Source organism: Hyalella azteca, unplaced genomic scaffold (assembly GCF_000764305.2).
Source record: "Hyalella azteca isolate HAZT.00-mixed unplaced genomic scaffold, Hazt_2.0.2 contig9734, whole genome shotgun sequence".
In the NCBI taxonomy this organism is placed as follows: domain Eukaryota; kingdom Metazoa; phylum Arthropoda; class Malacostraca; order Amphipoda; family Hyalellidae; genus Hyalella; species Hyalella azteca.
Genome location: NW_025939796.1, coordinates 6670 through 24317, shown reverse-complemented (window position 1 = coordinate 24317; position 17648 = coordinate 6670). Strand labels below are relative to the sequence as shown.

Genomic DNA, 17648 nt, shown 5'->3' with positions numbered 1-17648 from the left:
GTGTTATAGGTCACTACTTTATACTTCAGCTCATAGGTGTGTTATAGGTCACTACTATATACTTCAGCTCATAGGTGTATTATAGGTCACTACTATATGCTTCAGCTCATAGGTGTGTTATAGGTCACTACTTTATACTTCAGCTCATAGGTGTGTTATAGGTCACTACTATATACTTCAGCTTATAGGTGTGTCATAGGTCACTATATACTTCAGCTTATAGGTGTGTCATAGGTCACTATATACTTCAGCTTATAGGTGTGTCATAGGTCACTATATACTTCAGCTCATAGGTGTGTTATAGATTGCTAAATGCTTCAGCTCACAGGTGTGGCACAGGGTACTAATAAATATGTCCGTGCAGTCGTGTATATTTTTACTCGTGATTATGCCAGGCTTTAAATTTACTAATGCATTAACGCGTAATTGTAATCAGCTAAGACCATATAAAAGCAGAAAATGATCGGAAACTCGTAATTAATTCATTTTACTTCAGTTTAATAGTTCATTTATAGTTTAAACGAAAAATTTTCCTCGAAATGACAATGAATTAAAAAAATTCTTTGATTCTGTAATGTGAAAATTTTTATATTTTTCAGATCCCGATGATCTTCCATGCGCTCAGGAGTGTTCAGAAGCCTTAACAGATACCATCGATAAATGGGAAAACGAAGTCGCCGAACTGCCTCGTGGCTGGGAAAATTCATCGAAAGCTCCAAATCCTGAAGCTGGAAATTCATACAACCAAGCTTTGGGTGTTAATCCAGGGTCAAGTGTTAATCCAGTTACAGATAAAAAACGAGTTTCAGATGAAGAACAACGGGAGGCATCTGGCACCAAAAAACTAACTGACATGATAAGAGTCGGGGACAGATTTTATACAAAGTCGATTCTGTCTGCTGAGAAAATTAAAGAACTCGAATTGGAAGCTAAAATTGAACGAGCTAAGATCATAATAGGTTCAGGTCAATCAGTGAAAAAGGAAATGAATTCATGTAATATAACTTCAAAAATTAATTCTACTGGACACGAAAACTCCAAACGTTCATTTGGCCGCGGGCCTCTGGCTAAGAAGCGAAAAAAGAAAAAACGTTCATTCTTCCGGGCACTTTTGGCTAAGGAGCCAGAGAAAGACAAACGTTCATCTGGCCGCAGACCTGTGAGTAAGGAGCTAGAAAAAGACAAACGTTCATCTGGCCGCGGACCTGTGAGTAAGGAGCTTGAAAAGGACAAACGTTCATCTGGCCGCGGACCTGTGACTAAGGATCTAGAAAAGGACAAATGTTCATCTGGCCGCGGACCTGTGACTAAGGATCTAGAAAAAGACAAACGTTCATCTGGCCGCGGACCTGTGAGTAAGGAGCTTGAAAAGGACAAACGTTCATCTGGCCACGGACCTGTGAGTAAGGAGCTTGAAAAGGACAAACGTTCATCTGGCCGCGGACCTGTGAGTAAGGAGCTAGAAAAAGACAAACGTTCATCTGGCCGCAGACTTGTGAGTAAGGAGCTAGAAAAAGGCAAACGTTCATCTGGTCACGGACCTGTGACTAAGGATCTAGTAAAGGACAAATGTTCATCTGGCCACGGACATGTGACCAAGGAGCTGGAAAAGGACAAACGTTCATCTGGCCGCGGGCCTGTGAGTAAGGACAAACCTTCTTCAGGCCAAGCGTTGAAAAGGACAAACGTTCATCTGGCCGCGGACCTGTGACTAAGGAGCTAGAAAAGGACAAACGTTCATCTGGCCGTGGACCTGTGAGTAAGGAGCTAGAAAAGGACAAACGTTCATCAGACCGCGGGTCCGAGAGTAAGGAGCTAGAAAAGGACAAACGTTCATCTGGCCGCGGGCCCGAGAGTAAGGAGCTAGAAAAGAGCAAACAATCGTCTGTCCGAGGACCTGTGACTAAGGACAAACCTTCTTCAGGCCAAGCGTTTGCGGCAAAGGAACCAGAAAAGGATAAGCGTTCATTGAATAGAATTTCGGCTAATTTTGATCCGGTCAAGAAGAATCCGCCTTCAGGCCGAGTGGTACCAGTTGCGGAGCGACTGGAGGATCGTCCAAGTATAAGAGAGTTAAAAATTATGCGTTCAGTAGCGCGAGAAAGCACATCGCCTTCACTTGATATCAACGCTTTGTCAGTGACTGCGTCGCGGTCCAGAACTCCAGAACGCTCTAGGGATCGTTCATCCGGTCGTGGCAGTGCCACCGTTTCTTCCAAGCGTTCTCACTTGTCTCACGCACAATGCTCCGGGTCTGTGTATACAAGACTTGACCGAGAATTCCCGGAAAATTTAATCGATTCCGACTCAAAAATATGCAGGAAAATTTACCATTCTGAAATGTCTTCAACAGTAGCAAATGATAGTAATCGTACTTCAAGAAGTCCACTCTTGAAAGCTCGGAGGGATTTAAATGACTTGAAGCACTCTAGTTCACTTAACCGCAGTGAACCGGATGCACACAAGATGAGGGATCCATATTCGGCATCATCCCATAGTCAAGACAATGCGTCTCCATATCGTCCTTCATGGGGCCGAAGTAGAAGTAAATCTCCTAAACATCCTTTGTGGGAGCGAAATAAAAGTCCATCTCGGAAGCATCCTTCGTCGATGCGAATTAGAAGTCCTCATCCAAAGAGTCCTTCGTGGGACCTAAATGGAAGTCCATCACCACATCATCCTTTGTGGGGACGAAGTAGAAGTCCATCTCCTAGAAATCCTTGGTTGGAGCGAAGTACGAGTCCATATCCAAAGAATCCTCCGTGGGGGCGAAGTAGAAGTCCCACTCCAAAGCATCCTTTGTGGAGACGAAGTAGAAGTCCCACTCCAAAGCGTCCTTTGTGGAGACGAAGTAGAAGTCCCACTCCAAAGCGTCCTTCGTGGGGGCGAATGGGCGAAGTAGAAGTCCCACTCCAAAGCGTCCTTTGCGGAGACGAAGTAGAAGTCCCACTCCAAAGCGTCCTTCGTGGGGGCGAAGTAGAAGTCCATCTACAAGACGTCCTCCTTGGGCGCGAAGTGGTAGTTCATCTCCTAAGCATCCTTCGTGGGGGCGAAGTAGGAATTCATCTCCAAAGGGTCCTTCATGGGAACGAAGTAGAAGTCCATCTCCAAAACGATCGAGCAGGAAAAGCCTACAAACCTCTACCAACGCAGGTACAGACATCGCTTCTCGCTTAGAGCCATTGACTGAACATAATGCAAAACTTCGAATTGGCTCACCTAAAGTTTGGGATGATCCTACTTCTCAGTCATCGAGTGCCTCAACTTGCAAAGGGACCGACTTTGATATAAGTAATGAAAAAGCTTTTCCTTCTGGCTCCCGTGTGATCGACCTCACATCGACTTCGGATGTACTCAAGGTTATCCAAAATTTATCTAGGCAAAGATTAGCTTTGCAGGAGGCGTCTTCAGAACTTTCACCGCCTTCAACCAAGAAAAACGTTTATGCTTCACGCGATACTTCCTTCATTATCAAGTCAAACTCCGATCCGTCCACTGAAGGAATATTCGAACATTCTAATTGCAAAACAAATGCATATTCATTACCTACCGAAAACTCGACTGTTGTGTCTCGAACAAGCGCGCCGGCTTCTTGTATTGAAAATGAAATAATTCAAAATTCAGTAGAGCTCTCGAACAGGAATCTGGAGCAGCGACTTGGTCCAATGATTGATTTAAATCAGCAAGATGAGCCCGCAATAGGAGTTGAGGTCCCGGAGAGTAGTGGCGCAGTGGGTTCTAATTATGAAGTAATGGATAGTCAAAGTATGATGTGTTCCAATCAAGTCACAATGGTCCCAGACCAAGGATTCATGGGTCCAGATCAATGGCCGTTGAATGAAGAACAGGTGTCGATGGGTCTGAACCAAGGTCCGATGGATCCAAACCAATGGACAATGGGTGAAAACCAGGATCTAATGGATCCCGGCCTTTGGCCCATGGGTCCAAACGAAGAGGTGATGAATCCAGACCGCGAACCGACGGATTTCCATCAAATACCCACCATAGGGACTCCGTTTGTTCAACAGCGTTTGAATAAACCTATCTGGGCTAGGCATAAACAGAAGAGAGAAACACCTAATAATGTACAAGTGAAAATATGCAAGGATTTGAAGCCAATTTTGGGCGATCTCAAATTGTCGAAAGGACCGCTTAAAAGTCCGTTAACGGGCGATAAGAAGGGAAAAATGTCTACGAAAGCTAATAAAAATGAAACTCCGTTGACGGAGATGCAAAAAATTAGCAGTGCCAGCAAAAATCAAAATGCTTCCAACACTATATCGTCCAAAGTTGACCCAGTTTCACGTGTCGATCCAGTTTCAAAAGAAAAACAAAAAGAAGAATCTGGTACCAAAAAAACGAGCGGCATGATCAGAGTCGGTAACAGATTCTATTCAAGGTCGATACTCTCTGCTGAGAGAATTAAAGAACTCGAATTAGAGGCCAAACTAGAAATTGAACGAGGCAAGATCAGGCTTGGTTCAGCTCAGTCGGTAAAAAAAGGAATGAATTCACCAAAAATAAATTCTACAGAACATGAAAAGGACCAGCATTCTTCTAGCCTCAATGAAGACTCTACTTGTAACTCCGCGGGTGCAAGGTGGGACTTACGTTCAGTTAAAGGGAGCGTGTCCGTCAACTGAACATTTTTACTTTTTCGGTTTTAGTCTCATTTAAAGGTCCAAATAGTGCGCATTTCAAGACCAAAGTCATGTTTGTGCGTTCATTTGTTCGTTCACGACAGCCGTCGAAGCGCAAGTGAAACCTATACCTTCAATGATGACAAATTTCAGTCTTTTGGCTTTCCTGAAAAATTGGATTTTTCATCTTAAAGACCTATATCCTCCAATGATTTCAAGCTACAGCATTGAGAGATATACCGGTATACCATTCGATTTGTAAGAAAAATCTCTAGAGATCATCCGGTCATTTTTTTTCGATTTCTTCTTTGTTCTTTGATTCTTTGAAAATCCTGAGTGATTTTTTTGCCGTTTTCTATAACTTCACTTTTTCAGTTTTTTCGAAAAAATTTTTCAGTTTTTTTTTTTTGAAAAAAAGCCATTGATTTCTATTTTACAAATATGCACCGAGTTTCATAATGATTCGTCCGTAAATAAAAAAGTTTTTTTGACTGACATGCTCCCCTTAAATGATTTTGGTATATTTTCATCCAACGATAACAATTGAGTTCAAATATCCATTAATTTCACCTTGTTTTTGCTCTAAAAGGCCTTTTGCTTTGGCTTCTCCAATTAACAAAAGAATTCCGATGATGAATGTAACAAATTTAGTGTCTTTGCTATACTTTCAATTCAAATGACAATCTGTCAAGTGTTTTTCTTCTTAATTTCAGCTCTGCATTGGAGGGAGTGAAACGAGTGCCCGATGCTACCGATAACTCCTCGAAAAAAGCCTTGAGCACTTCGCTCGTGACTAACCTCAATTTCTATCAATCGACAGATAATATAACTCAACTGCCCATACGCGGTGTCAATCAATTAACTCAACTAAACATCAATCAACCGTCGTCTTTTAGCATCAATCAACAGCGTCATCCAAACATCAATCAACCGCCCCCTCTAAATATGAATCAACCTCCTCCCTCTCTCATGACTAACCTACCTGCTGCTATGAATTGTCCATTGCTCAACACAAGTCACCCGCCACCTCTGATCAATGAAGCGCCTCCTAACATCTATTACCCGCCCCCTGCAGCAGCATCTCATCACGGTCAGAATTTCTCTGCGTCCAGCCGTCCAGACGCCAACGAATTCCAGTTGCTAGCGTCAAGCCTTGCCGGCGGTCGAACGTCCATTGTGAATGCTGCCACCCATTCTCCGTGTGAGGGATTCGTGCCATGGCAAGCTGTGATGCCATCACATTTAATACCACCAACTGCGATGCCACTGTCTGTGAGGCCTCCGTCTGTGATTCCTCTGCCTGTTATGCCTCCGTCTGTGATGCCTCCGTCTGTGATTACACCGTCTGGTGTGACATCGACTGTAATTCCGCTTACTGGAATACCGCCGTCTACGATGCCGTCGACTGTGATACCGCTGACTGGTATGCAGCCATATGTGAGACCGCCGAAAGCGATGCCATCGACTGTAATTCCTTTGACTGGAATACCGCCATCTGACAATCAGTCGTCTGCGCTTCCGCCGTCTGCGCTCCTGCCGTCTGCACTCCCGCCGTCTGCGCTCCCGTCATCTGCGCTCCCGTCGTCTGCGCTCCCGCCGTCTGCGGTGAAGTCGAGTGTAATTCCGCTGACAGCAAAACCGTCGTCAACTAAGCCACAGCATGTGATGCCGTCGTATGTGACATCTCCATCGTCGGTGATGTCACCGTCTCTAATGCCTTCAAGTGTAACTCCTTTGCCTGGGAAGCCTTCGTCTGTGAAGTCACCGTTTGCGACTCCAGATGTGTCCCCTGATGAACCCACCATGCCGGAGCGCGAGCTGCATGGCTCACTAGGACCCAACGCCCGATTGGATGCTACCTCGTAAGTAAATAGTCACCGAGACTTGCTCAGATATTCGCACCGATGTCTGTAACCAACGTTCTTTTCGCCGTGTTAAAATTCACTTGATTCCTAATGAGTATTTTTTGCATCATGTTTGCTCCATTATCGTTGATCAGTGTTGAACGTTTGTTTTGATTGCACGTTTTCTTTTCAGTCCCGCTGTGACAGCTACTTCGAATATTGACCACAAAGACCGACAGTTTGTGAGCGACGAAGAGCTGCGGGAATGGCTCGAAATTGAAGATGAGCACAGAGTAAGTCACTTGCAAGAATCATATTCCTTCCATTAAAATTGTATTCTGAATTGATGAACTAAGACTATTAACGACTATTAAAGTCTTAATGTTATTATGTTAAGACTATTAAAGTCGGTTGAACTTTCCATATTATCGACGATTTTCGCCTATAGCTAATCGCTTAATTTCAAGTTTCAAAAGTCATCCTTATGTTACTTTTGATCTGTTTCTTAATGGAATATTTATGCAGGTTTATCTGGAAATACCGGAAATGCATCCTGACTTTGAAGACCACTATGAGGCTTTCGTAGAGATCTACATGGAGCAAGTCAGGGAACGATACAGGTCCGCTGAGCACCAGAAGTCGGAGTGGTTGAAGATGTGGCATAAGGGCGTGTGCGACATGTTGGACGAAAAGTGGCAAGCGATGCTCCTGCAACGCGCTGCCAGACGTAAGAAACAAATCAAGGAGAAGATGATGAGCCATTTCGATGGGTCCTCTTTGGCAAAAAATCTGGATTCCACGTGTCACAATAGATCGGAAACGGCTGAGGAAAAACCGGTGAAAACTAGGTATTCTTCTGAAACCCGTCAGCTTTTGGGAATCAGACCGAAAAAAGGCTGGCAAACCATTAGTAGTTCAACTAGTAGTTCAACTGCGGGTGAAACGTCGGCAGATTTTGCATTCCGTCGCCCAGCGTCGAGTAAGAAGGAAACATCAAAAGCACCCATTATGACTTATTCTTACATTGAAGACATTCCTGGACCTTCGTGTGAAAACGAATCCGAACGTTCGCAAATACTGAAGACTGATGGCAAGAAAAATTCGAATGAGTCCTTCAAAAGAAAAAGGTCTCCCACCTACTCATGCGACGCGAGGAAGTCGGCGCGTAACGAACCGTCCAGGTTAGCCAGTACAAAACAAAAGAGTGTCCCGGCATCACAGGTGGCCTCAAGCAACGATAAACTGTGTTTTGACGACGCGTCAATGGAAAAGGCATTGAATGCAGAAAGTTTACCTCGAGAAACAAAAGCCATTAAATTTCTTCCGCCTAAAAACTACGATGGAAAACTATTGACGGGTGACAAAGCGACGACAAGGCTTTTGTCTCACGATGCCGGTCCGTCATATGATCTTTCTCCGTCGCAGTCGTCTGTCTTGCAGCGTGAGCAGAGATCTCTTCTCCAACGACAGCTGCAGCAGCAAAAAAAGATTCTGCTGCAGCAGTTGCAGAAAAGCGCAACAAGTAAACTTCCTGTGCCATCAGCGCCGAAACCAGGACCTTGTGTCGCGCGCCCAGAATTTGACGAAATAACGGCTGCGGATGTCGAAAAATTGGCCAAGGAAACTGAAGGCTTCAACACTATCAAGCTCATCAAGCATATCAAAGACGCCTTGAAGCATAAGAAGTTCCCCAACATTGATCAGGTTTACAAGGAGTTGTTTTTGAAAATTTCTGAAATGCACGTACGAGTTGCCATGGAACGATAGTAGAATACTGCTAGACATGCACCGTAATAAATTGATAGTCAACTAGTCATTTAATCATCTTTCATTGTTCAACCTTAAAGTTTCGAGCACAAATGCAAGAGACGACCGAGTGAGAGCTAACTGCGAGAGAAGACCAATTGCCAGCTTACATAAAACAAACTGGGGTCTGAATGAACCTAACTTCGTTGGGCTCCTTCAAAAATGAAATTTAAATATTCGTGCGGAAAAACCGCCAGAAATTTATTTTACAGTTCATGCAACAATACAAGTAGTCTAATGTGAGCAACTAGCCTGGTTGTCAATGGATTAAACTAAACAATGGTTTTGAAGCTCTAAATTCTTGGTAATGTTGATGAAAATTGCCTTGCACGATACAGTTATTAGTTTACGTCAAGCAATGTACACTTTTTCGTTCTTTTCGGGAGTATAGTTACAAATGTTAACATTGATAAAAAGGGCTTTTTTTGTACTACAATACGTAACTCTTGTACTTTGAGAAAGGATTACTGTATTATGTACAATAATTTGTAAGTGATGTAAATAAACCTGTTTGCGCTGGAATTTCAATCAATGTCATTTGCATATACCGTCATACGTTTTCCTCGATCGTTAAATTATGATTAGATACCGTTCTAATAAATTCCATTATACTTTGCAAAATTCTTATTCATTTATTGAGCTTCCACATGAAACACTTAAAAACTAAGTTGACCCACGGGGTAAATTATCTACGCAAAGTTACATTGATTACGCATGCACCTTAACGAAATACTAAGCAACGTCAGAATTTTATTTTAAATATAAGATATAATACAAAAACCTAGAGAGCTTCGTTTACAAGTATCTTCTTAGAGTAACGATTCATGACTCCATCTAATTGTGCCAGCGCATCATTCGTACGCACCATTTGCAACGAATCGTTCGTGCGCACCATTTTGTAATGATTATTTTCGGACATTAACTAATTTACCAAGAAGTATGGATAACGAACTTGGTTAAGGCAAGTTGGTACTCTTTCGTTGTTTTTCGAACTCAAATTTTTTATCTACTGCACTTCGCATAAGAAGAAAGTCTCAAAGGAGCACGGCGAGTCGTTCCACTTCAATCCTTTGCCGTCGCGGTTCCACAGTTCCAGACAGTGTTCCTTCTCTCCATCTTCATACCTGGAAATAATATTTCATTATAATGTAATCTCTTTTGGCTACCTACTCATTATATCAGAACTTTCAAGTCTTACTGATTCGGTACTCAAATCGTTGAATTAAGAAAGCAACATGAAATTGTTAAAAAGAAATACTCTCTGGCCTTAACGAAACTTGCGTTAGAAAACAGCTTCTGCCGAATTATACCAAAACCTGGAAATATGCATTTATATGTGTTTAAAAACAAATAACTTTTAAAATAAAACGATAAATTTCTAGGAAATTGTGAAATGTAATACCAAAGAACTAACTTGCCAATAATGTAGAATTGTATAGCAATGTAGTTTATTTATAGCAAGTCTAGTTTATAACACTTACTGGAAATTATTAGGCTCTCCGGCGTTCCAGTTTTCAAAGGTTACCGGCCTGCCGTTGGCTAGCCAGAAGAAGCGTCCCTCTTCACCCTGGTCCGTGCCCGACGTCCAGAAATGCTCGTGACCCAGGCCTGTAATAGTTCGATATACGAGGATTCATAGTAAATTTCTATAAATTATCGTTCGAATTTCTTCAAAACTTAAAATACAAAAGTAGGAGTTGGATTAAGAACGCCCTCTCTTCGCACGTTTAAATATCGTGAACTCGCCAAAATTCTTCAATTAAAGTTCTTGAAACAACACCGGCAACTGTGCAACATAATATGCACAAATTTATGTGGAATAGACATCCGAAACTTTGCTACTGTTTTTCATTTTATAGCTGAAGCTACAAAACTAAAACTAACCGCTAAACGGAACTTCAATCAGTGGCAGTTTTATATGAAGCTTGATTATTAATTAAATGAACTATTTTTAAAATAATCTGATAATTTTCTGACCTGCATCCTGTATGTGAGCCTCCAGCACTCTGTTTTCTCGCTCGTTTTCGATGGCTGCAAGATGCATGCCGTGGAAGCGACAGTATTGCGCCGCCTTGTACCAGTTCGCCTGCTCAACAAAAGATCACGGCAACGATTTATATTAAAAGCGTGAGTAAAATCTATACCCATAGAAGTTCTTCTGTATTGAAGGGTGAGTCATGCGTTGTTATCGTTGTTTACGTAGTATTCGTAATGCATTGGTAAAGAGGTCATTAATTTTTTAAATGACATTGATCCGTCATTAATAGAATATTGAAAAGAATATTTATTTACGTTGCCAAGAGTCTCTCTTATGAATCATTATGTTACTCGTAATAAAACCTTGCAACAAAGAACGTACGTAGTTAGAGATCGCTTTTCTCTAGACTAATGATATTAATAATGTAAAATATCAAGAGAACACTTGTTCAACCCAAGTAACGTAGTTTCGAAGATGCAGAATAATGGCGGTTGCATTATCTGAATGCGAAAAGAATCTAATAATACTTCGTAAATTTGCATGGGCTACACAGAAAACCCTTTGTTTTCGGTTGGTCACTTTTTCAGGAACACATCAACCATGTTTCAACAATTTTTCTAAGTATTAATGGCTAAGCCATAACAGCGAATGCTGCGACAGCCGAATGAACTTGACCTCTATGAAGAAGCGGAGGCGGTGTTATAACAGCAGTATTTTGATCGATAAGCACTAAATATTCACTACACACCTTAAAGCAAATGAGGATGTAATGTTATAGCAGCTGCATTTTGTTTCATGTGCACTCTGTATCAACACTCATAAAATTTAGCAAGACTTTCTTCAAATTTCGCAGAACTTTTTTGCCCCTTTGCGGGTAGCCATCCCGACCCATTTTGCCCCGACAAAAGGACGTGTCAATACTACGTGCAAAAAGCGTTTTATTATTTGGATAACATGAACTATTAGTTTTTCCGAGTGCAGTACACACCTTGAAGAAGATGCCGAGGTAGTACTGCTTGCCAGCAAGGTTGATGAGTGGCATCTTCCATCGCTCGGGTGTGGTGCCTTCATCGTCGCACTGTCGTCCGTGACAAGCTGCACAAGTCATGTAAGTAATTTAGTTTTTAATGTTTATACATTTCCGAGTCATGATTGGAAAATCGGTGCAGAAATAGTAAATTCATTGTATTTCAAATATATAAATATTAAAAATTTAGAATGGTAAGCGTATAGTGAGCATGAATAATTTTGCAACGCTGATTTCAATTGACGGAAAGCATTTGAGTGAAATGTATTCAAACAGAGGCAATATTACCTACACGATCATTTGAGAAGACGATTCTATGCTGGATCTTTGGTGGTTTCAGAAAAATTGCCACAGACTTAGCGTAGATATGCACCAAATTTCCCTTGCCCGTCAAATTGCATATTGAAATTATTGCGGTCTGAATATCGTCGTAATCTAAAACATGCTTTAGATTCCCATGAAGTACATTGTTGGTTAATACAGTGAAGGAAGAATAATTAGTTAGAGACAGTTATGAAAGATATGGTTTATATGGCCGGATCCCTTGTGGAATCAAGTCACGAAGAGTACAAGAATCGGCAATAGGCCATGGGCCTATTTCTTCAGAGCCGACATTTCTATTCTATAGTAAAGAAAGGTAGCATTCACTTCCCGAGCGACATCCGAGAGAAAACGAAGTGCCAGTTTCGCTTGATATCAAGCACGCAAGTAATTCATAAGTAATTCATTAAATTCGTAATCTTGAAGCTATTATCTAATTTTGTCACGTCAACTTCAGACTAATAATTATAAAGATTTAATATGGATCACACGTATTTGAAATGATTTTAAAATGTAATTTAAAATACTTTACAATTTGGCCCAACAGATAATTGATACAACAGATACAAGTGGAGATTGTATAGCTTTACTTCCAGCCATATAAGAAGGTATTCCAATGTTTTCTACATATTCGCCACTGTTGGCTACAATTTTACTCGTGCATCAATCTTACCAAATATCACACAAATTCCACCCATTTTTATGCTACCCACCCAAATAATATACTCATTTTAATATTATTCTTTTCGTTTCGATGACAGCTGAAATGAGCTGACCGTACCGTTTTTCGCCGGCACGCTCCTAAGCGGTGGCAGTCTGGGGGGCAGTCGTACGCTGCTCGACACACCAAGTGGTCGTAAGTTAGTCGTAACGGCATTAGAAACTACAGGAGGTTCTTCAGCAGCCTCTACGACGGTAACTTCTTTTTCTGGCAGCACTTTGCTTGGTCTTTCTGTCTCGGTTGCAGAATTTTTTGAGTGGATGTTTTTAAGCAGCAGTTGGTTGAGTAGTTCCCCAGGATCAAGTACTTTGCCCACGCCATCGCCAACTGTCGGCACACAGACAAAGTGGCGATTAGAATGGCATCAATATGGCAATGATCGCTTAGTTCATCCAGACAATTCATTTGGTCGATCAAACAACTTCACTGACATTCACAGTAAATGCCATTATGACTTGGGCCACTTATTCTATGGCCATTGGTTTATGATTTGTCCACTCCTTGCAGTACTGCACGTTCGCTGTAGGATTCGTCTACGAATCCACGCATCCACAGATGTTGCACAGGGTATAGAGCAATCACTTGCATCGATTAGAGGTCATGAAAGCATCGGCATCCTTGGAAAAAGTGCCCCAGCTTGACCTGGAAGCGGCTTGGGATGTCGACGTCTTGAAGGTGAGCAGCTGAGTTGGCAATGGCAACGTGAGGCCGCAAGAAGACTGAGCGCAACGTTCGTGACCTCAGCTCACGCAACTTATCCCCCGAGACGAGCTAAAAATGTTCACTATGTTCACTAGTTAGCGCGAGATGCCCGACTCTAAAGAAGGGATGTAATACAGCATGAATCGTAGTGAATGATGACATGCGTTTTTGCAATTGTGAGCTGCCCGACTCCATAAAGATAGGATGTAATACAGCATAAACTGTAGTGAGTGATGAAATGAGTTTTTTGCAATTAATTTATGGAAGAGAAATAAAACGTTTGCTGATTAGTGCGTGCATGTGGTAAAGTCAATTCATATGATGAACTAAATTAACAGGGTAATAGCAGCGCTAATTGACTAGCGTATGCGCAATGGATATTACATGTCACAAAACGAACTAGGTACAATTAAGAATGAAAAAGCAGTATGCACTGACTGCCGCCTGCATAGGAATTTAGTTAGCTGATCTGGCGATGTAAAACGAAACGAGAAGAACATTCTGCGGCATCGTGATTTTTTTTTTCGGGGTAGAAACAAGATGAATAAGATTGCAAAAAATTTCAAATTGTGAAGGTACAAGCGTTAAAAAATTGCAAGACTGCGGCCAGAGCCCAACGGTAAAAATACCGCGTTTGATAAAGTGGCAATCAAATACTTCTTAGCATTAATTCACACCAACAGATACTAATATTTCATTCTGACTCTTGATTCATCATAGGCGACACCTATCACTTCTTGGTTGGTAAGCTAAATGTTCGGAAGCCAAACGTATTCTAAGCCCACAGGTTTTCAATACAGGTTATAATGTAATCAAAAACTGCAAAGTTAAAATATATATTATAGCATTAACCAAATTAGGTAATTTGATAACTTGTGATCAAACTGGATTATAGAGTAGGTAAGTCAGACATAATTTTCCCTTTCACTGTGTAGGCGAGCGCATTTAAAGCCAACAGAAGTGCTTTATCTTTCAGAGAGGGAAAGTGGACTTAAGGAAAAAATTTGAAAGCGACTCCAATTGATTCAATTTAATACGCGCGCATTTTGCATGATCATAATTTGTTCCCATTCGCGCAATTTTAACACATTCTTTCAAGGTGAGGATGCTTGGCCGCGCCAAGCATCCTCATTCCTGACTACGTTTGAGCTGCACAAAAATGCTGTGAACGTGCAAGGGCACAAAATAAAAGCTACACGTCGAATTGTAACTTCCGAACTAACTGGCCTATTAGGACGATAGAAACTTGTTTTTTTCTAGTAGCGATATTCTGATTTTATTAATGTTAATCCTGGTGCTGAATAGAAAAAGTAGGGTATTTTTAAAACTTTTTTCAGTTAAGCGCATTTTCTCTTTTTTTTTCCGGAAGACCGATTCTTCCTCGTCTGCCGAAGCAAGCAGTGGTTAATCTCCATCTTATGTTAAAATAATTTATCTAAGTTGAAGTTAATCTCTTTCTCTTAGCCTATAACGGTGTGTTTCAGTGCCACCTCATATTACACTTGATGTTACTCATTTACGTTATGGTTTAGACATCTCAAAATCTGTTTTGCGAACATTTTACTCTTTCAAAATCTGTAACTCTTTTCTCGATTTTAACTCATTTTACGTTTCCTTGACCCTGTTTTCGTGAGTTGCAGCTTTTATTTCCAGTGAATATCTCGCCGACCTCGCCTTGTTTCAGTCGGAGAAATCATGTTACCCTCTGCCAGGCATTATGGCATCTTAACCAGGGGAATTATCCGTCGGAGCTTTGTAAGTCTTTGCGCAGGATTATTTCAGCATAAGGTCGTATGTTTCATGTTCTAAAACGAAAGAGGCTTTGTAAATACGAATAAAACGCATATACGCCGGATTTCATATTTATTGTAAAGTTTTTGCTTAAAAAGCATGCAAACCTTTGAGTTCTATTAGCTCTTCTTGAATTTTTTTATGAATAAAATGAATGATTACGAGACGGCTGAAGTAAAAGTATCCATGATTTTCATTTTGATACGCTCGCTTGCCAAACTAAAGTGATTTGAGCTCAGCAAAAATAAAAAATACCTCATTTTTTTAAAGAAATTGGAGTCCCATCTCTAATTATATTTGTACAGAAAATGTATTCTGGCCAAAATCGCATTAACAATTGATAAGGTTCCTCGCTCCGTATAATAATAGGGAGCAAGGCTACAGGCGGGCTGACCTCTCGTCGTGTCAGGTCGCTGCCGTGGCGCAAAGAACGCGGTCGGGACGCTACGTACGTGGTGCCATGGTTTTAAAAAATTTACTACTTTTGGCACTATCTATTATGCGAGAATTAGCACATTACCAAAAAAATAAAGACGTTTTTCACTTATTGCATCTGATAATTGCATTTATGCACTATCTCTGAATTATTTCCTACGAATTATTAAATCAACTATTGATTTACCCCAGAGTATGATTTACCTCGCAGTTTTGGAAGCGCGAGAGGCTTCAGATTTGTTCATACTTCATTTCGAAAATTCAGCTGAAGATTTGTTAGCACATATGTAATGCTTGAAAATCCAAATAAGATTATTTAATTTTGAATAATTTTATAATATAGAGCGAATAAAATATCGTTGATATAATATTTAGGCAGAAAAAGCTTGGGCCCGGATTCAGCTGAAGAAATCTAGAGAAACGAACAGTGAATGAGACCTAATTTGAGGGAAACGCACAGTTACTGAGAATAACTTAAAGGATACTAACAACCACTGGGACTAAATTCAAAGGAAACGAACAGCCACTGAGACTAAATCCAGAAGAAACGAACAGCCACTGAGACTAAATCCAGAGGAAACGAACAGCCACTGAGACTAAATTCAAAGTATAAAACAAATAAAAAAACTTTTAAAAACCACGTTTTCTTAACGGACAAAAAAGAAAAACATTTACTCTTACATAACATTACATAACATTTTACAAACCTTAAATTTTATGTATGAGTAAATGTTTTTTCTTTTTTGTCTGTTAAGAAAACGTGTTTTTTTTAAAGTTTTTTATTTGTTTTATTTCACTATTTTTAGTTTTGTAAAAACCAGAAAAACGTGTTTTTTAAAAATATTTTTATATCTTTATCCCAAAGAACGTTCGATGGTACAGGATGAGGTTCATGAAGCTGACATTTGTTTTTATCTTCCTACCTGATCATCTGCCACTGCCATTTATATGCTATGTTATTACGAAGATGAATAATCTTCAAGGCACCGAGATCACTGAAATATCGTGGGAAGAACATTAGTATGGACCCGCTGCATGGTTCAACATTCCTCGATCGTTGGGGCAGCCTTGAGTATTTTTTTCTTGCTTGAAATAGAATAGCAGTGAATTTTAGCATAGCTTGGTAATCATTAAATAGCATAATTTATTAGTGACAACTGCAAGCGTTGTGCATGTTAGGTGTAAGCTTTAAATAAGTTTTATTGAGTAGTCCACAACGGATAACAATTGCACACTAATTATAGTCTCGTAAAATGCACTAGAAATAATATTTGTGAACCTGTTATTAAATTAAAGAATCAAACTTCACTGGACGCCAGCGAAATTGAAACTTGATCTTCAATCCTGCATCTGATGGTTTAATAAAGAATATTAAATAATAAACAGGGTTGAGGAAATTTAGAAGTCCAAGAAACAAAGTTACAGTCTGAAAATGAAGCAAGTTTCTTAAATGACATGATATTTTCAAGTATCTGTTTAATGTACTGCATACGCATAGGTGAACTTTTCTCATTGCGTAAGGTATCGGCTGTTAAGAAATCGTATTTACCGTGAAGGAAATGTCAGAGGCGATCGTCGTATGTAAGCGCTGCACGATCACGCACTCACACGGCTATCGTCTGGTGACGTAATGACGAGAGAATTGCACTTGTTTTCGATCTTACAGACAACACTGAGTGTTGTCCTTGGTGTACTGATCGAGTGTTGTCTTCAGTGAACAGAGTTGAACATTGATCATGAGGTATAAATCGTGTAATGTGGTCCCATTCCAACTATCAAGCAATGATGTTAAGGCGAGAAATCGCCATGTGACATAAATACTGTACTGCTTACGTTGAACAACGGGATGAGTTTTAAGGTGCGTACCTTGGACGCGCAGGAAAATTATTACAGGGTCCAAGAATATATGAATGAAAATATTAACTCATTGTGAGAACAATCAACGCCTTCTAGAACTAATGAGTTCCATCGGCATGTCTGGCATCCGCTACATTATTCAGCACAGCGAGACCATTTATAAGAGTTCTAAATAGCCAGCTTCTCCCTGCACAAAATAACCCACTTGTTCTTGCACTAAATAACTCACTTGTTCTTGCACTAAATAACCCACTTGTTCCTGCACTAAATAACCCACTTGTTCTTGCACTAAATAACCCACTTGTTCTTGTACTAAATAACCCACTTGTTCCTGCACTAAATAACCCACTTGTTCTTGCACTAAATAACCCACTTGTTCCTGCACTAAATAACCCACTTGTTCCTGCACTAAATAACCCCCTTGTTCCTGCACTAAATAACCCACTTGTTCCTGCACTAAATAACCCACTTGTTCTTGCACTAAATAACCCACTTGTTCCTGCACTAAATAACCCACTTGTTCCTG

General features: G+C 40.6%; 2 protein-coding genes across 2 annotated transcripts; one reads left to right on the top strand and one right to left on the bottom strand.

The window, feature by feature from the left end:
- Nucleotides 1-96: 96 nt before the first annotated feature.
- LOC108670443 (serine/arginine repetitive matrix protein 2) lies at nt 97-8913 on the top strand. The gene is made up of 7 exons (XM_047882140.1): nt 97-112; nt 600-1499; nt 1649-2773; nt 2899-4600; nt 5354-6502; nt 6678-6777; nt 7010-8913. Exons 1-7 carry the CDS (start codon nt 97-99, stop codon nt 8249-8251), a joined length of 6234 nt encoding a protein of 2077 aa, XP_047738096.1. The 3' UTR covers nt 8252-8913.
- On the bottom strand, nt 8467-12698 carry LOC108670446 (C-type lectin 37Db). The gene is made up of 5 exons (XM_018157922.2): nt 12398-12698; nt 11257-11363; nt 10268-10376; nt 9772-9898; nt 8467-9414 (listed from the first exon to the last, which is right to left on the bottom strand). The coding sequence occupies exons 2-5, from the start codon at nt 11308-11310 to the stop codon at nt 9297-9299; spliced, it is 408 nt and encodes a 135-aa protein (XP_018013411.1). The 5' UTR covers nt 11311-11363; nt 12398-12698; the 3' UTR covers nt 8467-9296.
- Between the last annotated feature and the right edge of the window lie 4950 nt (nt 12699-17648).